The sequence below is a fragment of the Hylaeus volcanicus genome, chromosome 5 (genome assembly GCF_026283585.1).
Source record: "Hylaeus volcanicus isolate JK05 chromosome 5, UHH_iyHylVolc1.0_haploid, whole genome shotgun sequence".
Lineage (NCBI taxonomy): Eukaryota > Metazoa > Arthropoda > Insecta > Hymenoptera > Colletidae > Hylaeus > Hylaeus volcanicus.
The window spans coordinates 3,316,444-3,340,461 of NC_071980.1; the positions used below are offsets into that span (position 1 = coordinate 3,316,444).

At 45.0% G+C, this 24,018-nt stretch overlaps 1 protein-coding gene across 1 annotated transcript in view; it reads left to right on the top strand.

The window, feature by feature from the left end:
* The first annotated feature begins 13,039 nt into the window (after positions 1 to 13,039).
* LOC128877704 (fasciclin-2) overlaps positions 13,040 to 24,018 on the top strand; it is a 105,507-nt gene continuing 94,528 nt past the window's right edge. Inside the window, exon 1 of the mRNA XM_054125249.1 lies at positions 13,040 to 13,358. Coding sequence (XP_053981224.1) covers positions 13,292 to 13,358 — 67 coding nt within the window. The 5' untranslated portion in view covers positions 13,040 to 13,291. The remainder of the gene's footprint in view (positions 13,359 to 24,018) is intronic.

The following is a 24,018-nucleotide window of genomic DNA, read 5'->3' on the forward strand; positions in this document are numbered from 1 at the left end:
TGAACAACGCAATAAAGAGCGAATGGTCTATTTCGTTTTAAGTAAAATAAAAGCGAAGTAATATCGTCCACCCTCGAGCTTGATTAAGAGATGTCTCGCGATTGGATCAGACAATTCGTCCCGACAAGACGAAGAAGAAGGATGAAACGAGTTCATCGAGCGTTCGAGGTCCCCTGTCCGCTCGATATCTGTCGATCGGTCGCGGATGGAGGAACGCAGGGGGTGCACTTAAATAAAGGGCCACCCCGTCGGCCGTGGACGTCTAAATAGATGGGCAATGGGTTCTTGAATTATGAGCCTCGCGCACCGGTTTCTCGCTCGGTTGTAATGTAATTATTGCTCTCGGAGTGTATTGGCTCCCCATTCCTGTATTAAAATCGACTGCGTTTACCGTGACTCCGTCCTCTTCCGCGTCCTTCGATTAAATGGACTTTAATTCGCGTAAGAGGTCGACCGTGGAGCGCGGCCCGCGACAGAGGGTTCCTCGCCTCCTGTCTCGGGTTCTTTCCCGTGTTCCATGTAAATTATGTTGTAAATCACGAATTACTTGGAACTGGCGAGGGGGTAGCTTCGTGACGGGCTGAAAAATTGACGAAAAGGAAAGCATCACCCTTTGAGAACAATCTACCTAAAAATCAGGCGTCGTTCCTGAAGGGTTAATCGAATACCTATCGATCGAACACTTCCCAAGCCCTTTGTTTCACGACGCGCAAAGGAAAAACCACCCCTTGGTCTCGTCGCGAAAGAACCTGAGAGTTGCTACGTGACGCGCTCTGCAACAAAGTGACTCAGGATACTCTTGGAATTGTTCTGTTTCTCAAAATGAATTTTGTATTAAAACGATCCTTCGTCACTATGTATGTTCGCACATCTAAACGCGCAAGCTTCCTAAGCATTATCGGTATCGAGAAGCGGGAAAATTTCAGGGGTGTCCTATCGCATTGTCGAGGAGTGTTGGATCGCAGCGGAAGGGTGTTTCGGGTCCACGAGCGGGGGTTGGAGGCATCGACCACGGGATCCTCGTGGTGGAAATTCGAGGACCACGGTAATTCCGCGATACGAGGGTAACGAGGTTCCTGCCAGATTATCTACCGCCTGGTCGACGCGGTGTAGTCACAGGCAACAACCCAGGAGCCGGAGGGGTTGTTGGCAACGTGGATCGTGTCCTGTCCAAGCGGGCGCATCGCGGAAAATATCGATTTTCCTTCTCTTCGGGGCGGCGTTTAACAAGCGCATTACGTTGGCCCCTTTTAAAAGATCGCACTTCTGACTTCAATGGGCCGTGTAATCCGATTAGGATCGGCACGATGCTCCTGCGAATGTGTAACCTTCCGCGCCGATTCCATCTGCTGGATTTATCCTGGCCGCGTCGTGCGCATATGTTCCGAGCCGTGTGTGCTCGAGGCAGCCCGTGGAGAGGGTCGGTGCACCGTTAAAGTCGGCTCAGGTTGTCGACGGGCTACTTGGCTCGGAAGAACCCATCGCTGTGTTAGGTGTTATGGGGCGACGGTATCTTTGGCTTTGTCTTTTCGTCGGATGACCAGTGGAACCGATGTTCAATGTTTCAGCGTCGAGGGTAAATGACGCGGGGTAAACGGAACTCTTTTTAGTTTACGTCCTGGTCTAAAAATGTCGAGGTGAATATTTTCCTGTCGAGGCTCGTTAAAAGCACTCGCGAGTTAAATGGATCGCGAACATTTTACGCGGGGAAGGTTGTCAAGGTAGATTAAATACCTCTTTAATTCTGGCGCTGCAATGTACACTGCTCGCTGAATTATCTTATCTCTTAGCGAGACTGATAACGCAACCTGTTCAATACCTCCACGTCGAGGGTAAACAGTTTGAAGTAGGTAAACAACTATTGCTTTATTCTCCGTCCTCGTTCCCCTCGGAAGGTTTACTTTTACTTGTATTATATCAATTTCGTTCCGAGAGAAAGCCGCATGCCACGTAACGTTGAAATGGTTGTTTTCCATTCTACGTGTTGACTTCATCAAGAGTGAAGCGGAATCTTGAAATTTCTACACGGTCTTCTTCTCAGTTTTACCACAAGGGAAGGTCACGTTACGCCCTATCGACGAAAGGATTCAGACGACCTTCCCCCGGCACTTTCTATTTCCGCCAGATCCGACAGGTGTTACCTACGGCCGTCCTCGGAAAAATCGTCAACTCGACTCTCCAGGCATGGGTTCATTGGCTTCCCCCGATTCCTTAAAACGTCCCACGGCGAGGGATAGAGCGCCAGCACGTAAGTTCTCGTGCTTTACGGCTGTAGTACAGCGCGAGCGTGCCGGGCGATTCGTCAATTAGTAAGTTACGAGCGACGTCTCAAGTTTACATGGGTCCCCTCGCGGCTTATCGGCGTACGAAACGGACGAGAAATAAATCTCCTCTAACCCCTTTCGATCCTTCGCGCTGGTTCAAGCCAAACTTCTGACTTCCGGCCGTCGCGGAGTGTTTATGCCGTCGTGGACGCCACGGCGAACGGGGAGGAAAGAAAACGGAACGGGGCTGGCCAGAAGAGGGGAAAGGCGGGCTATGCCGCAGACAATAGAGCCCTTTTACGGTAAAAAGCAGTTACTGTCTGCGTTTGAAACTTTTCCCCTTGGAAAAATATCACCTTCCTGCCCAGGGAGACCAAATAAATGTAACTCCGCCGGCGGGACCTCGCCTACGCTTTCTTCTTCTTCTGCTCCTCAGACCTGGTCTGAGATTCGGTCTCTCGATTCGACTGCTGAAAATTCACGATGGACATGGGGGTCCATCGCAAAAATGTCTTCTTCCCATGTAACCCAATGAAATTGTGAGCATGAGGGTGAAAATTAATCGGAGTTGTAAATTCTCAGTTAATGAAAAAAGAAATATCTACTTCTTATAAAGGAATATAACAAAATATTTATCGATATCGATATCATTCAGAAATATCCTCCTATTTTTCTCGTCACGAAATAATCGAATACCTGTCATCCTCTGACACGCTAGCAAATTGAACATTGGCCCCTGTGCGTCGCTAGAACAGTCCCATCGCTGTCAGGCCCGCGTCTCCCAGACTCGCCTTCCCGTCCGTCTAACTTTCAGCCAGCAAACCTATCGATTCGTTCGCGTATTATTTCGGTATGCCCAGCCAGGCACCAATGAAGACGGTTTGCTTTTTCAAGCATCATCGTATTCCACTCACGTTCGTTCATCGATCGCCCACGGGAACAGGTCCGCATCCGCCTGTGCGGCGATGAGGCGATGTTTCGATGAAATTTTTGCGCGGATCGGGGCGAACGGAACCAGTGGATCGCGTGTTAAAAATGGAACCGACGATGGGACGGAATGCCACGAACGAAGAACGAGACGGGATATTGCACAGGGAGTAGATGACAGAGGACGCTCGAGATGAAAGGTGGAACGGGGACTGCGATCGTTGGCAAGATGGAGGAGCGTGAGCAGAAGAGCAATCGAGAGTGACGTCGAATAGTAGCACCTGAGAAAGCGTGCAGTTTTCGGAAAGAATTTTCCCGGATTCAAAGGGATTTCTGATCTCTCGCGACTGTGACAAAGCTGCGACACCCGCGTTTCGACACTTTTTCACGAGCGATGCCTTTGCGTCGTTCGGAGATCGACTCCGTTCCGACGTTCGCTTTGGACAGGTTTAAAATATTCATACGACGGGACGACAGTGGTTTTTCTTTTGAACGGTGATACGTCGAGGAGGATTTACGTTAAGGTGGAAGGGCTTGAGGGTGACCGTGTAACGGCATCAGACGCTTTCGGGGTTCAATCGTGTCTATAGTTTTCCATATCGAAGAGGGCTCCAAAATTATCGAATTCTCCATATTATTCCCAGCCCGTTCAAAAGAGGTTTCCCTATCTAAAAACTGGAGAGGAAAAGGGAAGTTGAAAATAGAGAAAGGAAAATATTTGCAGGGCAAGTTAAACAGGAAGGAAAAGGCAAAGACAGAGGGGGCGAGAAGGAGAAGGCTAAGAAAGCAAACTCAATGGAGGTGATACTGGGAAAAGCTAAAGGATAATATCCACAAATGCAAGAAATCAAAAGATCGCTATTCCTTCGTGTACAGAGAGTTTAACGTGGTCGATGTCTACAAACGTGGACAAAGGTAAAATGAAATGCGCACGAATATTATCTTGTAATTAATTACATTAAATACGCGCGGTACCAAATAAATATCATTTTCTGTATATATTTTCAATATAAAATTAAATAGTATCGAACCAACGGAGAATTTTAATGGAAGCACCTCGAGCAAAATTAATAAACCTAACAGATGTGTGGGTCGATATTTTATTCCAATAAAACAGAGAAGCCGTTTGTTCATCCCTGTACGCTCAGTGTAATAATTAAACGCGTAACTGTGTGCCTACAGTTTCAAGAATTGAGAAGTTCGTTCAAACGGGACTATATTTTACACCCATTAGCATTTAGTATCGTTTCTATTATATTATCCGAGCGCTGGCTGTGGACGACAAACAATTCCACGAAACGTCGTAAACACGCTTCTCGAATAAACAGGAATTGGGCTTTCATTCTCTAAAGTCGTTGGCTCGTTCACAATCGCACTTCTTCCTAATTACTCTCTTAACTTCTTTCCGCTCTCCCGCTTTCCTTTTCTCTGCTCTCTTTTTCGGGCCCGCCTTCTCGACCTCCCCCTCCCTTTGTAATTCACCTTTGCACCGTAAACAATCGCTATTACTTCGCTCCGCGCTCAGCAATCAACCTAACCTACCCTCCTGTACATTCTCCCATCGGATCGATGACAGTCGAGACAACAGAGGGTAATACGAGACAATTTCGCGATACTGGGTTAAATAATTAATCAGAGCAAAGTTTCACTTTTAAACTGTTTGCTTCGCTATCCTGTAAATGGTTCTTGAGGGAACGAAATAAATCATGGTCGAAAAGAAAAATATTTGATGAGCACAAGAAGTGGAGGGAGAGTCTGACCTGGTTGTCGATCGATTTTCAGCTTTTCGGGGACGAAATTAGGTTCTCTTGCTTAATAATTTCATGATATTTCACAAAATCGAGAGAAAAGAAAAGCTCTCTATATCGTTAAATTGTAATACACACGAATAATCGAAAGATTTTTAATCAAAGGCTCGAGAATCATTTTATTCCCCCAAGCAACCATTGAATTTATCACACCCCCGACAACGTGTCAATCGTATGAACACTGCAATGTATTTTTTTTTTTTTAAATTCATTTCTCATCCATTATCCAAATGAAGTGGTCCCTGCGGTGACAGGAATTTCGCGAGACACGGAGCGCCGTGGTTTTTCCTCGCGAGGATACCTCCTCCCGTCGTCGCGCCTGCGTCTCGATTCGCGTCGCTCCGTCTCCTATCCCGTCCTCTCTTTTCCAGCTTTCCCTCCCGTGTTCGATCGTCCCTTTTCTCTCGGTTCACCGACGACGACGGACGCCCCGTCCTTGTTCCCGACAACGCGAAACCCTTTTAAACGGAGGCGCCCGCCTGGCTGCCTGCCCGCCAGGCGCCAGCAGACCTGCTCCAATACGCGTCCAGGGACACCGTCGAGGCCAGACGAGGACGCAACGGAGAACGGGGCATCGGGTTCATCATTCATTTTCTAACTCGATGCGACCTTTCCGCCGCTACGCCACCACTGTCCCACCATTTCTTACCGTCTCATTCCTCGTTTTTCCAACGGGACGAAAATGACCGTTCGTTTCCTTTCAGGTGGGCTGGGGCTGGCCTGAACCCTTTGAAGAAGGGCGGCGAGTGATATATCGGAGCTTTCGGCAGACCAGGTTATCGAGAGGACTGTTCTGGATGAACAATTCGCGATCCGTTAGGTAACGAACTATTTTCTTTTTTTAATCGATGACTACGTTCATTCAGGTATTTTCTGTGGTTATTGAGTTACCGCTCCTCGGTACTCGAAGGGTTAAACAATTTTTCGCGAATCTTCCACTTTTCTAGAAGCATTCAACTTTAACAAAAATCATAGTGTCCAATGTTCGCGACTAAAAAATCACGTGCTAGTCAAACAAATTTTGCCACCGTTAGAAACAAATTTCGCCGCGAGTCCCATGAATAGGATGCTGACGCATAATGGCTTAGCCCGTTGCTTTGCGATAGCGAATCCACCAGTCGCGACGCAGATTGCGACCCAAACGAAACAACGAGTCTCCTCTCGCAGCGCGTGGCAGGATACTGATTTGCTATCGTCGACGTTGAATCTCTGCGGCGGGTGGACATGCACAATGTGCACATAATTCAGCGCTCATTTTGTAGTTGTTTCCTATTTTATATCTTATCTTAGGAAATGAGTGCGCTCCTCGAGGTCCTTTGGCCAGGAAGCGGCTCGTAAATAATATCTGGGAAAACTACGAGCAGCGTATTAATCGATATTCAAATATTGACGCGACGGTGACGGTTTTATGACAGGATATGCTTGGCCAAACAGCGGGTGGATGTGTAACAATAATTAATGAACAATTATACAATAGTCCATTGCCCAGCTTCCTGGAACGACCGATATTCAATTCAAACGTTGTCTATAATATAACGGTACCATTTGTACGTTTTAAAATTTTCGTGCAGAGGTCTGTTGAATTTCAGTCGATTGTCAGAAGCAGGTTCCTGCCGTGGCGCTCGAGCAGTTAAATAGTTGAACAGTTAAAGTAGTAGCTTGAACTACATATCACCGACCGAAGCGTAGCAGCGGGCGTAAATAAATAAACATTTGAAACTCGGGAATCCGATAGAGGGGCAAATTAAATATAAACGAAATAATTAAGAAATCGGGGTTCTAAATAACTATAAAGATAGAAACGCGTATCAACCATTACCTGACTTATGCATAGGGTGTTGGAGTTTATATCTTGCCAAAAAATCAAGTTATACAACAAGTGATCCTCTAATTAACCCCTGAATGAACTTTTATATTTTCTATAATCTTTCATAAATGTCCCACTATGCGTGCCTCGTCGATATTAAACGAATTAAAGTTTTGAACGAAAGAGCATGCGATTCGTTAAAGCCTCAGCTGCGAACGCTGTATTATAATTGGTTCTCGCGTCAGCAGGTCACATTTTCCGCTTGTCAAAATGACGATTCGTCGGGAGCACGAGAGAGAAAAGAGCACCGTGAACTCGTCGACGGTCCATGTGGCGGCTAACGTGTTACATTTGTACAGTAGTTCTCACTTCATACAGTTAGATCGTTTTTTGCCGTTTCCTTCGACCCTTGTGCTGCGTCTGTCAGTTTTATTTCTCGCGCGGAGTAATTCCTTCTCTCCTACGTTGCTCTACGCGGAACGAACAATACGGCACCGCGTCGGCCCCGGGATTTTTTAATTCCGCCAACTGCTTCGTTAGATGTAAAACGCTTCGCCACCTTCTTTCGCAACTTCCTATCGCGTCGTAATTAAATTTCTCCTCTGCTTGTTCTCTTAATTCAATATCCAAATATTCTCGTTTTATTCCGCATCTCCTTCGTTCTCGCTTGGATCACTCAGGAGTGACTGCGCTTTGAAATTTGAACCGTTGGCGGGGAGCTAACTACGATACCCCTGAAAAATTCGTGTTACCGTGGTGGACGGAGAGGAAAATTCGTAAATAGCGTCACGGTGGAAAATAAACTGGATCGAGGACGTGGGAACAGTGAGGTTGTCAGGTCGTTTGCTTTACATAGATTTATATTATGGTAATGTAGAAGGAAAGTAGCGACAAACGTTGGGTTTCATTTGGACCAATTCCATAATCAATGCCAGGTAGAGTTGTAATAAAATATCATCTTGAGGGACGTCGAAATTAAAATGAATATTAAAAGTGTCTTGTAATCAAATCAAGATATTACACAAAATAAAATCGAAACTCTCGCTGGTTCCATTATTCCCCGAAACACTGTTTCTGCTGACTACCAGCGTATCGAATTGAATATTTAATACGTTTTGCCAATTTTGTATCGAGACCAAAATCGATGAATTAGAATCGTTTACGCAGCGTATATTGCGCAACCTGCAAACGTTTGCAGCTGCTTTTGATCGTCGACGTACAACACGTCGAGCACGCCGAGCACGAATTTTTTCAATTACGCGAATTAACTTGTAACCAGCGAAAAGCAGACTTCGATACGACGCTCGAGTTTTCTATCGGTCTTTAATTAAAGCTCCCCCGAGTTACTCGGCTCAAGATCCGAGCGGGAGCAACGGGGGATTCGTGGAATTTCACTCAAGAGTTTCGCGGTAAGCCCCGAAAACAAGAGTTGCTCTTCTCGATACGCGGGGAGTTTTTCATCGAATTTCTTACCAGTCGGCCCTTTCAAGATTGATCTCGGAAATGATTTATCTCGTGCTCTCGACCATCTGTTTCCCCCCCATTCTCCATCCCCGCTCCGTTTGGCGTTTCACTCGTCGCTGTTTCCATTCGTTCGCGCGCGAATATTGGATAACTTTCGTCCGGCGTTTCGCGTCCGCCCTGGATATACGATTTCTATACGGTGATTTTATGCGTTTCCGGAAACCCGCCACGAAATTTTACGACGTCGTGGCTTCCGTTCTATCCGAAACGGATTAAATTCGAGCAATTGGTGTCTAGACGGAACGCCTGAAGCATTCATGACTTGGTTTAGACTGAGCAGTAGAAATCAGGAGATTTTATTTGCGGAGATTATATTTCAGTCGCGACTCGCCATTTTTCTGGTATTATTAAACGTAACGTTGGTGGATGAAGCTTGAAGCTTGAAGTATTGACGCAGTCTGCGCCACGAACTTATAGGCGTCGGTAAAATAAAAAATTGAAATGTTTCTGAAGACGAGGTCTCTTTCCGAAAATTTCAGTTCGTGTATTCGACGTACCTTTGAATATAGAATCGCTGCGTTGTTGATTGTGCCGTTCTCTGGACGAGACAGGTTGTTTATGCGACGCCTGCTGACCTAAAATTTTCGCGTACCGTTGCACTCTCCAGCAGGGATGAGCAAATATCTTGTCCAGATAAAAATGTGGAAAAACGAACGGAGGATGTAAAATTTTTACAACGAAGAGGTACGGGATTAATTATAAAAAATCGACAAAGAAGTTATTGTAGCCACAAGCTATTACTTATTTTATTTTGTAATAGTAACGATCACGAAAAGGACCTATTGCAAATAAACTCGAAAACTATGAAAGAGACATCCGTCCTCGAGTGGGTAGAAGGACGACGATGGTCCTCGCAAAGCGTAAAAATTCACCGTCGAAACGTGAGCGATTTCGAGTGGGTTTCATTTGTTTAGAAAAACACACCTCCGCAGCCGCGAGGCCCTTCCCACGAGAAGTTGGTTCTTCAAATAAACCCAGCGACCCTTTGGTGGTTTACGTCCTCGCCTCTCGGCGTCTTTCGTCGATGCTGGAAAACGTGTCGTGTACCCCGCCAACCCCCTCTGTCACCGCGGGAAAAGAAGCGAAAAGGGACACGGTGCATGTTTGTCGTTTGTCATTGGCCTGTTTACACCCGAACGAATTACACAGCACCGGGAAATTTTCTTGCGAGTTTCCCTCTGGTTAAAGGATAGAAGTCGAGCTGTATTTGTTTTCGTTGCATCGACCCTGATGGGCTTCGTTCGTCACGAATGACAAACAGATACGCAGAGCCGCGCAAACAACCTTCCCGTTCTCTTAATTAAAGTCCGCCGAGGCGCGTTTCGTCGAACGAAGTAACCGCACGAGGAGCACCGCGACGTTAATCTCCGCATTCGAGTATTCACCGGTCCTGAAACGGGCTCAAAAGAACCTCCCAGCGCGATTCAATGCTTTTCCCGCCTCGGGACTCCGCAAACACTGAAAGTGGATCCCGGTTCGTCCAAGTGTCTGACGTTCTTCGTCGCGATATCAGAGGCTTCTGGTGTTACGAACCGTGGAAACCTCGATTCCAGGCCGAAAGTGCCTCTTCTCCATCGTATGTACCTCGATCATGCGAAAAGAGCACGTGAAGCACTTTTTGAAACATTTCCTTTGATATTCGATGTCTTTCTGAGCTACGCAACGAGAACGAAAACACAAATTCAAATACAAGAAAACGTACGTAAATGATTATAGAGATGCACCGTCCATTCTTATTCTTACGTGCACATTTTCCTTAAGGGACTAGGGGCTAAATGTATGGAGAGCTCTCGTCTCCTTTTCTAAAAACGAACATGAATAAAATTCAAGATTTATACAGGCGACAGTGAAGAATTTACGACAAACCGCGTGTTTGACCCACATTGGAAGGAAAGGAACATTTTTATTGCTATTTGAATTATGAAATAGGAAGCGAAGTTTCCGTTCTTTATTCTGCTTCGACTCGCATACGAAAACCACCAAATTTGTAAATACGCAGTCGTTCGTCGCGAAAGGATGTTGGAGCTTTATAATTAATGAACCTGCACGTTACCTATATTCACGGCGCGTGATAATATGGAAAATACGTGTAAAATGTGTGCAGCACATATTTCATTCGACGAATATAACAATATCAATATTTCTGTTTTGCGTATGCAGAAATATTCTGGACCAGTTTAGAGCTTGCTTCTCTTATTTATATGTATAAATCCCCAATATTCACAGATCAATAATTATATGACTGGAAAGCACAATTATTTGTACACAATTGGTATATTACGTGTGTTTCCTGTGGTTACTTATAGAATAAAAATAATATAAAAATTAAAAACGATACAGGAGAAGATGTAAGAATATAATAATTCCTGAATCGAATATTTATGTTTTGTCACGTCGAATGTACATTGGAATTGAACAAAAGAAAAGCAAGAACGTGTTGTTTTACCACCTCGAAGAGAGTACGATCACGGTGGTTTTCCCTCTCGTGGCTGTCGGGAGGGCTCATCGGGACGAATATTCCCATGATTTTATCTTTTTTTCTCCGAGGCCCCTCTTCCAATTTCATTCCGTTCGGTTTCGTTCCGTTTCATTTCCCATCGTCGCGCGTTGCACCGACAGCCGCGATTAATAAACGTTCTCTCTGAGAAGTTCGTCGATTGAAGAAGACGCCGAGTAAAAGCGAACGGTGGCCAGGAGAGACGAGGCAAGACAGAGGTGGAGAACGAAGCAAATAAAAAGACGGTCCAAAGACGCGATGCTGAATGATCCTCGAGATGCTTGTATCCACCCTCGACGAGGGCGGCCGTTATTAAACACTTAAATCTTCCTCGATGGATGGAAAAAGCGACGCGAACAGCCAGCAAGAAGAATAAACAGAAATGAATGAAGACGATGGAGGGGGCGGATGGTTGTGATGGGATAAGTAAATTTATGAGAGTCAACTGACGCGCTGTTCTGCGTTCTCGAGAACGACTGCTTACCGAATTAAAATGTTTAATCCAGCATCTTCTTCCCGAGGAGCTCCGTCGAAATCGAGCCAGAATTCTGTTACGGATACTGTTCGTATGAAACAAGAAACTTTCGAGGAAAATGCATTCCACGTGCTTCGTTGTTAAACTACCCTCCGTTATTCCTTGCAGGGAAGGAGGAATTTTAAGGAAAGCATTCGATATTTTCTGTTCCTCGATATACTGCATCTTTTAATTTGGAATTCTACAAAACATTGATCGAAATTTCGAGAAACTACGTTCCAGAAGACTGGAATGATTTACCAACGAGATTCCGTCAGTCGGTTTTTCGCGACGCGTTGGAAAATCTCGCGGCGTGGCTGGCGTTTGCAGGTATCGGATTCTGTCAGCGCACAGCGCGCTGCTTCGTCATGCGAATAGCGATGTACACAAGGCATTATCGCGCGTTTCATTACACTGGAACTATCGTGACAGCGATATTTGCACGGCTTTGAAACGTATACCTGCCCCATTAATCTTCGCGATCCTCGAGAATCGTCGTCGCACCGCTGAAAGTGAACCGCTCCGATGTCGAGTGCCATAAAACGCGGCCGCGGTCCTTAAGGGGAAAACCACCGCTTGTAGTTCGTACGTGATAAAGTACGGGAAACCGAGAGCCGTTTTCTCCCGCTGGTGTATGCGAGGAGATCGTTTAAATTACTAATTCTTTGGTTACGACGCGATAAGACCGTTAATTGCCATCGAAGGGAGCGTCGCGGCGTCGCGTCTTCCAGCTTCTGTGCCCGATTTCGTTGGAAGTGTTAATCCCATATCACGTGCTTCTCTGTTTGCCTGATGATACGCGACACGGCTTTGATTAAATGTTAACACGCTCTCGATGAGCGCGAACATTGGGTCGTTGGGAACGAGTGCCTACGCGCAAAGGGTGCGCTGGAGAATTAACACACTACCGGAGAAATATTTGAGGATTTTCGAGGGAAAATGTACGTCGTCGAGGAAATAATAAAGCGCTGTGTACAAGAATATTCTTCTAGGATTAACGAAGTCTGTAAACGACGATCCCATCTTTTTATCGCGTTACATGCACTTCTGAGGTTTCCCTCGTCACAAAATTTAATTACAGATTGGATGGTGAACATTGAAAAAAATGATTTGTAATCCAAGCATTACGAGGACTTTTACAGAACACTGCGAAGAGTCGGCTTTTCCTGAATTCTTCTTTCGTAGACAGTTTTTCATTTAGAAAAAAAAAGTAATTATCTCCAATGGTCGAGGTATCGTAGATGCAAATTCCTTGATAAAAATAATAAGAGTAGCGTCATCCCGTGGGCAACTCGACTCCAAATTTCCTCGAAGCTATCGAGTACATACGCCAATACACACGTAACGTGTGCGTCAAGGGATTTACCATGATCCAGGCTCGATATCCTCTAAATTCGGGAAGAATTTCGTGACCCCAGAAAAAGTACGAAGCATTCTCTCCTGAATATTCAGCAGCAAAAGGAAAACCAACGCCCGAGGATGTCGCGTTTTCGTGGAAGCGTATAAAAATGCAAGGATGCGCGTAAAATAGAGATAAAAAAGAGAAGAGAACGACTCGCGAGGAAGAATCGGTTGATCTCGCGGTACTCCGCGAGATCGCGACTTTCCCACTCGCAACCTCGTTCGTACCTGCGTGCCGAATGGTGCACCGGTGACGACCGAGCGCGTCCGAACCGAGCCGAAGGCCGAGCCGAGCGCGTACGAGCTGCTCCCCGCCACAGTCTGAAATCGGCTAGCGTGACGATACGACGTGAGCGGCGAGAGTCGTTTAATGATAATAGACCCGATGCATTTGTAACGTTTTTATTCGATCGGTTAACATCGGCTCCAATCGAGAGACTAACGCGAACGTGTGTGGTGTTAGTGAGCAGAGATTTTGTGGAAAAACATAAAGAAACGATTCGACGTGATCGTCGCCGCGTCCAGTGCAAGAAGAGGATCCCTGTCACGATGGCAGCCCAGGAGCATCCGGCTGCTGCTACCGTTGCAGTCCTTGTATTGTTGTTGCCACTGTTAGGTGAGTGCCAGTTAATAAAATATGCGCGAAACACGTGCACGTTCCCACGGAGTTCTTGCGCTTTCGTCGAGACCAGAGTCGCCGCGGTATTTCGGAGTAGCACGCGATCGCTCAGCAGGTGGTTAACCAACGCGCAGCGTCCGTGGAATTCCACCGAAATGTCGGCGAATTCGACTCGATAACGCGTTCGCTAAATCGATGACCTCCTCCATTCCGATCGCGGGAAAGATCAACGCTGAAAGTGACGTAGATCGTATCGGAGCGGTTTCCAAGTTTCTTTACCTATTACGAAGCTACTCCAGTGTTTCGCAAAGTAGGCCTAATAAAATAAAATACATTTAGTATTAGTTTACTCCTAGTATTAGTAATCATACTCTATGCTTTAACAGTTGCGATGTTATCTATGAAATGGTAACAATGTACAAGTGCTATCTTTCAAGTACCACGTATGTTCTGAAATTTATTTCTTCCTCTTGAAAGTTATTACTCGTGTTGCAAGTGACTTTAAGAATCTTCGTTTTCTATGGTACCAAACCACCGAAATTGTGCTCTCGCGTGGGGTACGGGTTCCTCTGCCGGTTTCCGGTGAAATTCGAACGGTTTGGCGCACGGTGGCGACGCCTGGGCCCGTCGCCGATTTCGTTTTCGTTTTCGCGGCGTTCCAACCGTCGTTTGGTCACGTCCAGGCGGGTTTTCGTTCGCGTGACTGCGCGTCCCACCGGTGAATAACGCTTTCAGACTGCACCTGTGATGCTCGCAAGTGGTCGCAGATGCACCTACCGAGGGGGAGTTCATCACCTCGGCGTCGGCGACGATGTCAAAATGCGAGACGCGATAACGTAAATGAAAAAGATAGTATCGATGCGTAATCTATCAGCGATGAGTCACTGTACCGAGCGCGTAGGAATGTGCGATGAAAAGAATAAAAGTCGGATGTAATTGCCTTGGCTAGGCGAGTACACGCAGACTACGTGGGCAGTGGCCTCGATCAAGATAAAAATCTCGAATAATACAGTTATTATTTACCTCTTTATTTGTTAGAACGAACATTTCTTATTAATATTTTTACAATACCGTGGGACACACGTCGGAAACACTGTTCTGCATTGGTATTTAAAGATACGGAGCTCCGAATACACAAGCGTTATTTAACCGAGAGAACCGACAGGTGGCGGTTGTACAATTTCCTCGACTGTTTTTCTGAATAAGCGTCCTGTTCTTATCTAATCTAAACGCGACAAATAATTACGGTGCAACCATAGAACAACCAGTTACTCCCTCAAAATTTGTCGAGCGCGATACCCAGCGTAATCTCTCGGTCTGCTGGAGGAGTACCGTTCGAAAATGAAAGAGGCGATAGTTAGACACGAGCCTAAGCAAATTCCCTTGGCCACTTGAACAAACGCTTTCCTTGCACCTGTGCACGGCGCTTGAATGCACCTTGCTCGGAGTCGGCTTTCCTCCGACAATAAGCCGGCCTCCAAGGGACCGTGGGGTCCCTCGTCGGGCAAAAGGGCATCATGGAAACGTTCCTCGAAAGTCAGGCTCCGTTGCGTCTTCTTTGTATGCTTGGTTTCCGTGAAATTGCAACGACCTCGGTGCGTCCCCGAATACCTGTTCGAATACCATCGCGCAAATTGTCGGTCAGAAGGAAGACTAGTTTCTCCCTTTCGTTTCTATCGTCCATTTATGATAGCCAGCCTCGCGGACTCGTCGCTGATGCAACTGCCCGTTCCTCGCGGCGTCTTTTTCCTCTCTCGGCTCTGCGGCTCGGTCCGGTTTCGTCGAGTCGCCTCGGAATCGCCGTGGCTCGCTGTTTTTCTTCTTTTCGTCTCGTTGTCCCTTCGCTTCTACAAGCGTGGCTGCTCGCTCGCTCGGTTGTAATTTATAAATGGCCGTCGCGGCTAGCAGGAGCGAGACGGGAAAGGTACCGTTTCTCGGTGGACCGTTTCACTTTCGAAGCGGCTCGAGACGCTTTGCGAGTAAATGCCAGGCACGAGCCTTTGCTTTTGGAGTATTAGGGGGCTCCCGAGGGCTCACGACACCGGGAGCAATTTTTGAAAAACCGGAAGCATCCTTTGGAATATGTGGCGTGGGTGAAAATCGATGAGATTAGGTTTTGGAGCGGGGACGATTTTTGGAGCACGAACGGTACATTGAAGGTATTTTCCTTTTTGGAGCAGAAAACGGACTGACAACGCCCACAGGCTATGTTATTCAAAGTGAAATGACGAAAATCGTGCCACTTAACAGATTTTATCTTATATTTCGTCGGTGCTAATTTGAACGCAAGTTAGTATTGAAAATCGGAGCCTGACCTTTAGAACGCCTATTATCATACGTTGACCTTTTCACAGGGGCAAATTAATCTGTTATTTGCATTTTTATAACGTAACTAACCCGAACCCGAAATGAAGTATCTATTATCTAAAATAGCACAATGTTAATACGTTTATAAAATACATGTAACTAAATGTCATGTGTCTATTTTGAATCTATTCTTCGTAGGTGCTGCTCACAGTAAAAGTGAAAATAGCATAGTAAAAGGTTAGCATGTGATAATGAGTGTCTTAAAGGTCAACCTAGTAGCCTGAAATTTTACTAATAATGTACGCTTATAATTATGATATTACAAAAATTAATGAAATCGGTGGGAATAATACTCGGTGGTGACAGGGGAGTAGCCAGTACTCCGAGTACTTGGAGCTCTCTCTTTCGCGACGGTTTCCAAGAAAGGCGTTAGTCGTAACTTCCTTTGAAAATTTATTTGTCATTGTTCCGAGCTGAGGCTATGACTTACACCACCGGAATATGGAACGGGCATTCTTTTCGAGGTGCTTTCTTAGGACACAAAGCGGATCGGTCCCGGAGAGAAAGTGTAGCAATGACAATACGCTGCGCGTTCGAGCGTAAATAAAGGCAGAGCACGTACCGCGCGCGAACCAGAGATGGCCCATTCTTTTCGAAAATCAGCCCTAAAATCAATTCCAAGTAGAAACGGTCAGAGTTGCCAAGAGAAAATTATTTTTCTGGTTACTAATCGCATTGCACATACAAGTTTTGAATAATGTACATAGGAGACAAGTAGGTCCTAAAAGCAATTTAAATCTTACATTTATTTTCCAGAAAATCTTGAAGATGGTTTTCTTAAAGAATGAGAGAGCAGAACAATGCATCTCTACCTTTTACAAATTTGTATCTAGACAAGAATTGTGTCCATCTTTAGCGATTTTCTGGAAAATCGATTCACGATCGAACATGCAGCGTGAACCATGGAAACTTCTCGCGATTGCTTTGAGATAGAGAGAGAGAGAGAGAGAAAGAGTGATCTCGAGGAAAATGCGTTTATGGTGTATCGACAGTCGAATAGGAATCTCGAGACGGCTTCGAGATAAACAGCCCCGTGGCAATTCTCTTTTCTGTTGCAAATGCGTGGCGCGAGTTGGATCCTTTTTCTTCGAGGTACGTCACACTCTTGCACGAACTCACGCGGGGGTCATCGATCCCTTTTTTTTCTTCTCGTTGCATTGTTGCGTGGTGACCCGTCCTTATGGACCGTGCATTCCCCAGCCATTAAAGTTCCTTTCTCGTGCTTTACCACTATCTGCGGTGCATAAATACAACGGAACAGTCGTTAGCATCTTTTTGGACCCATTCGAACTCGATACAGCCTCACGATTAAAGAGGGTACAAATACTCCATAAAACAAAAACTCGAGGCGTCTGAAGTTTTTCAAAAGTGGAGTTAATCGATTTGCGCAGTGAACGACTCGAATACTACAAAGATTCCGTTGAAAAAACTGCAGCCCTTCGTAATTTCCAAGGTAAAATTAAAGGATGAAAGTTTAAAGGGTAATTTCACTCCTCAAGCTTGAATTACCTAAGAAAATGCGTATCCCTTATTTTTGATCGTTCAAGAAAGTTGCAGCAGCGCTCTAAAGTTTCCCGTAACTCGGAGCACGGGAAAAAAAAGGGAGCGAGGGGAAAGTGAGCAACTGTTCTGAATAGAAGGGAAACAGTTTTACCGGCTAGAAACCCTTGATTATGGTTATTGCGTGGCCAGCGAAAAATACATTTCACGGAAACCGAGGAAACTGCGCTGGCCGTCGCTTAATGAGCCTCGGCGGTTCTCCTTCTGTGTCTTTTTTTCGACTAATATGCTCGACGTCGTCGTGAAAAAAGGCGGCCTTTCGCCGAGGAAAAACAGAAATATTGGAGGGGAGGGGGTCTGACAGGCTGTGTAAGTAAACTGTGAAAGGTTGCGTACGTTCTCACACGCTTTGCATTTCCCGGTTCGATAATTAGCGATTTTTCGGTGGAAAATGAAAAACAAACACGGAACATGTCGGCGGTTCGTTTGCACAACGTTCTCCGATGAAATAACTGGGAAATCGCGGGAGGCTCAACCACCCCTAGATAAAATAGAAGCGATCGTTGGTTTGGCCTCAAACCAGGCCGAAATTAAAATTTCGCAAGCTTCTGAGCTGATAGATATTGTATTATACTGATGCAATGAAAATAAAAGATATTAAATTTAATTATACGTCCATCCACTACCAGTCGGTAAAGATGAACATCGCCAGAAAGTGGCTGTAGAGTATTTTGATTCGTTTTTCCATTAGAATCTCGTTTCTGGCGGTGGTCCTCGAAGCCCGCGCTTTAATTCGACCCTGCTACGCACAGGGCACGAATTTTCATGGAATTTCGTCGGTCCGGAGCATTGCACGCGCGCGTATGTCTCGCGTCGATCCCCCATTACGTTGGACCAATCGAATCTCTCGTCTTGGGGTGCGGCGGGCCACGAACGAGCGAGAGATACAGCTTGTTTTAGCATCGGGAAGTTGTGCACCCATTATCGTGCAGCTTGTTCGACTAACAATGCCCGAGGGCACTCTCGCCCGGTGTTTTCGTTGAGCGTTCTCGATAATACCACGGCCCATTGTGGCCTACACGGCGAGTATGTATTTCTCGCGTCTACGAGTGTCGCGGCTTCCTGCCAGACGTCGAGATAGCGTTGCTCTCGTCTGTTTTGCGTTTTAACCTCTCCAGGACCTCGGCGTTACCCCTAATTACCAACCTACGTGAACTTCAAAATTCAAAAAAAAAAAAAAAAAAAAATAAAATAAGAATCGACGACGAAACGAAACCTTGTCACTCGTTTATTTTTGTTTGTTTGTTTGTGATACTGCTCGTCATCCGTGGTGACTCGTGGACACGTCCCAGTGACGCAACGCGTAATGAAACGTTGCAACACTGGCGTAGGTGGTTTTCCATAATATAAACAAGGCGCCATGTTACGCGAATACTAATGTAACTTATCATTAAGGGGACACGCAGTTTCCTTGAGACTGTTTTTTTTTGCGCCATTGTTCGCGACACTTTGATACCAATCATGTATCGGCAGTATAGGAGACCGAGAGTGCACTTCCATTGTAGTGCAAGTAAGAGACTCGGTTGTGCGCTGGAGTTCTCTATTAGGGCGCGTTAATGAAAATATTCGCAATTTTTTCTATTTAAACGGCGTATTTAAGCGATGAAATTTAGATGTCCCTCTTAAAATCAATCTTGATTACTCCGACTGGCAAGGGCAATTAATTCAGTACCGTAACAAGCGACGTTTAATTACACTGTACCGATTGTACGTCGCGTTAACTGTGCATCGACGCTTTGAGATGCAAGAAGAGAGGCGCGGAGTACAGACGTCGAAACGCCAGCTTCCTCGTGCGCTTTATTAAAGAGACAAACGATAATTTCCGTGTCGTTAGCCGTCGACTACTTAACGAGCCGCTCGACGAACGGAGACACGTTTTTAATTACGATTTCTGATATCCATAATCGATATTTCGCCAGGAGGGGAGCCGCGTCCGACCGCGAGGAATGTTCAATTCGCGCGCCCCGAACATTAATCATGCGCTCGGGACGTCAGACGTAAAAGGGTGGCAGAGTGGAGGAACTTGGCTAGGAAATTGTCGAAGGGAAAATAATTTTCACCTGTTGTTGTTCTCGCCGCGAACAAATAACTGTCCGCGAGCTTAGAGCTGCTCCACCGCGTATCTTATCGACACATAAACGCATCGCGACCGATAGCGGAGATAATGCTTAATCAATGATCGTCACTCCAGCTGCGAGGTTATTCGACGAGTTACTTCCGAGTTTGCCGTACTATTTTCGTGTAAATCGTGTCCCTGACACGAATGGGGGGGATTCGTAATCAGTCTTTTTAGAATCGATAAATGAGAATTAATTTTCTCTTACAGAATGTGATGTATTTATACGTAAAGAATAAAAATTTATACTCTGAACAAAATTCATATTTTGAAAACAAATTTACACGTTACATGAATTCGACAGTTTTTGAATCATCGTTATTGTTAAGTTTTCATTGCATAATCTCGAAATTGTACACGCCATGCCAGAGTAATTACAAAATTGCATGAAGCCATTTACAGCAGAAGGTTGTTAATCATTCTAACCACAACGATATGTAATGCACGGCTGAAACGAGCAGCAAATATGGCGAATGAAATAAACAAACGACGTACAATTGGCATAATTTGTCGCTGTTTTCCGTGGAATGTAAAATCTGGCGTTGTCGTGGAGAAGAATGATGCAGTGTCTGTCGAACAACGCCCCTTATTAAGTACAATTTCTGTTTCTTACGAATACGAATGACGGCGATTTCCGGAGCAACGCTTTCAAATACGATGCTACAGTTAACGAAAGGAAAATATATTACAGGGAATATTATTTTTATTCGAAAGTCCTATCGGACCAGAGTACCAAAGAAAGCAAACTTCGTGTATTATACAAAGGGTTCTCGAATAAAAATAGTGTTCCGTAGGGTCGTAAGAAAATAAGCTTATTACTATCCTGCTCGTGAAACGTTATTTTTATTCAAAATTACTATCGGAGACTAAGAACAAAGAAAGCAATCTTCGTGCTTTATACGAAAGGTTTTTCGTGAATATAAATAGCATTTTGTAGGGCCGTAGGAAACTAAACTTACTTACTTACTTAAACTCATTTTCGAGAAAATTTCTATCAATGATTGCGGTAAAAAAAGAAATAAACTTGGTTTTTTATTCTGCAGGAACTCTTCGAACAAGTTGCTAGAATTACCAGCCGAGTTTCCGTGGACGAGTGGTGCTCCATCAGTCCCACGATCGTAGGAGTTTATCTTGCCATGCGAAACGGAATCCTCTTTCTTACGTCGGCGATGAAGATTCTTGGATCACGTTCCTTCGTAATCTTCCGGCGCGCCAGCTCGTGTAATTTTTTCTTCCAATGAAAGCGCAAGGTCGATGCCACGACCAGCACGTCGTTGAGTAACGCGCGGGAATTGTTGACCTAGAGAGTAAACCGAGGAAATTCACCTTGTACCTTGAGGTTGGATCCACGTGGATGTTGCACCAGTGTCGGAACAAACATAATTTTATTTGTGAACCATCTCCTCTAAATTCTCCTCAAAACCAGGCGTTTGTCTACCAATTTGAACTCTTAATAATAAACATTCATATTAAATTTGTCTTTTGTGGAGAGGTTAATGGTTGATGCGTCTAAATAGAATAATATAAATTTTGTTCGTTCGGTCATTTTCATTCTCAACAATCGATATTTACTATTCGTTTCTTATTTTCAATTGCGACTCGAACGAGTACGAATTTCCCTTTCTCTGGATGCTACATCGTCGTCAGGGGACAATGGTAACCATGAATACGTGCGTCTGCACGCGTTTCCATCAGGTCTCACGAGCTTTGAACTATTAAGTTTCTAAACGAAAGTTGAATGCGTCTCGGCTCCCTTTAAAGGACTTATTCACTAGCGAATGAGAAAGTAGGATGCTCTCTGCTCCGTCATCCGTTGTACGCGTCCGGGGGAATGAATGGGAGTGATTACAGTTCGTGCTTGTGCTGAAATAAAAGTTCGTTGGCGTGCGAGTCGATTGAAACGTTTTAATAAAATGTTTGTAACTCTGTTTGCAACACTTTGGGCCTGCAGCGCATAATAAATGTTACGTGGCTGAAGGTGACCAGGGATTATTAGACTTTTCAGAGCAACTACGTTTAATGAGACAAGTTGCTCTGCGGAGCCCCATAATTCGATTTGTATTTAATCCATTCTTCTGTTGACCTATTTGAAACCTGAAATATCTTCTTTTATTAAAATGCTCGATTCGTCTTCTGCCGTCCAAGAGCGAACGAAAAGTCACGTGGAGCCAATTGCGCGTCCTCGCGGAGTCGACTGCACGCTTTGTCCGCGTAGACGCAATCCGGGCGTCAGACTTCTTAACGAAGGATTCGATGACGTCACTGGACTGCCCGTAGGATTAACTAGCTAAATACTTGACGTGAATTAAGCCGACGCCCACCCACGGCTCGCTGGAAAGGGCCACGGAGCGACTCACTAAAATAACACTCGCCGTTATTTAATCACGTGAGTCTAGAGTATCAAGGATGATGGAAAGAATAGGGACCCCTTTGTCTTCTCGTTGCCCCGCTGGTTTTTGGTTCGAACCGAACTGGCGAACGGTTGAAAAATCGTTTCGTTCCACTTTCTTGGGGATGGGCGTGTTGCTCGTCGATAATTCGTTGACCTCGTTCGAAACGGAGAACTTACCTTTTTCCATAACGAAATTACTCTCGATGGATTAATTCTCGCTCCCAATGAATGCCCATATATGGGTGACAGGACTTCTTGCTACGAAACTAAAAGATGGTGAAAACGTAGAAATCGTTGGCAAAGATATTACGTGCAATTTTATTATTTATCAACGAGTGATCGACGGTGCGAGGCATTTATTTAAGTGGCGAGTATCCCGTACGATCGAAGGTATAAAATTACCCGTAATTATGGGTGCAGCGAGTATAATTCATCTGGGTCGATGGAAAACGGTAGCAACCCATATTCGTAATGATTCGAGAAGTCGAGGGCACGCGAGCTCTCGGGCAATTTTCAAAGTCGACATTTTCGTAAAAACCAGGCCACGCGTGGAGAACCTTTATTCCGGGCTTTCGGGTTATTTGCCCGCGTGGAATTATCATCCCTTTCAGTCGTTCCGCGAATCACGCTTCGTTACGTACACAAAGGCGAAACGAGAACGTAGGTATGACGCTAATTAGTTACGTGCATCGAATGAAAATGCTTGAGACGAATTCCGATAGTCTTGTCACGCGCGGGATATAAATATACCGCGCGGAAATTCGTCAGTGTCGGAAGATTTTTTTTTTTTTTTTTTTTTTGTTGTGAACGATGTAACTTTACAATTTGAAGAATAATTACGAAATAATAATAGTCGCATTTATCCTGGGCTCTATGGATAGGGAAAGAACTGTATGGTTTCAATAAAAAAAAGAAAAAACGTAGAAATTGTCATTTATAAAACAACAACATTTAGAATCTGTAAGTAACAAAAATACTCACCCAGTTAGCATTAGTTAACAGAAAAAAGAATCAAACGAAGTACAAGCGACAGCCACTTAAATTACTCCAACCTGTACCCAATTAGTTCCAATATCACCGTCGCAACGTTAAGTGACGGATGCAAAAGCAGTGTCCGCTACGCCAGAATTTTTATCGTCTCGTAAAATAGCCTGGCGCTGATATCTCCGCAGCGAATTGGCCAGTTTCTGTCTAGTTTTGTATAATTGCTATTTGTTAGTATCGATGGTTTATTGCCGCGTCCGGCGTTCGTGAATTTTTACGACCCCGAGGGCGTGATTAAGGCATCGCTGGCCCCGTCGCATTTTACATTGTCATAAAAGCTGGCCCGACGTATCGCGTAAACGTCGTTTCTCCTGGAATATTTCAGGCTGTGGCCCGCGGGCTGCTTTACGATCGTTCGCGGGGCAGACAAATTACGGTTCTTGAAACCCTCCGAGGCGTTCTACGATTCTTCTCTTTTCCGAGCGTTGCGTGACGTCGACGTCTCGACGTCGGGCCAAACACCCGGGAAACCATCTCGGAAAAATCGTTATCGCGGAAATAAGCTTTAATTAAAATATTCCGACCAGATGACGGCTCCTCTTGAGCGTTTCCTTCCGTCGGAATGCATCTCCGCGTCCATGAACTCTTCGTTGGCCGGGCGTCACTTTATTCGGCCTCCCGGAACTAATTTCGGCGGTAAATTGGAGAAATTTGTCGATAAAGGGGCTTGCGGAATAATAATCCTTGGATCTCGAGGCATCTTTGGTGCTAGGATTATTTTAATCAGAATTGAGACTCTTGAGTTTAGAAGATAGTTGAGTTTTGTTGAATTCTAAATATATTATCAGTGGTGTGAGTGTAAAATGATATGGAGAAGAACAGGATACTTGGAATGATTTACTTTGCCATGATCCTGTAAAAGTGAAAATAATGTCAAGAGAAAATGCTCTCGGGGATACTTTCTTAGATAGTTCGTTTGATCAACCCGAGGCATTTAATTAACTCTAATTGAGCCGTGGAAATTGTCGAGGAATTCCGCTTTCATACTTCCTTTGAGGCTTGTGTGCTTCATTGTTTGTACCTAAATAAGGTTTTAATGCGTCAGTTTTGTCGTGTCTGCTTCGTGTAATATGATACATTCAAAGGAGTTCTTGCCGTGAATTAATTATAGTGATTGTCCCAAACACGGAGTGAAACTCTGGATCTCCCCGTTCTGTAAAATTCATCAGCGACATAAG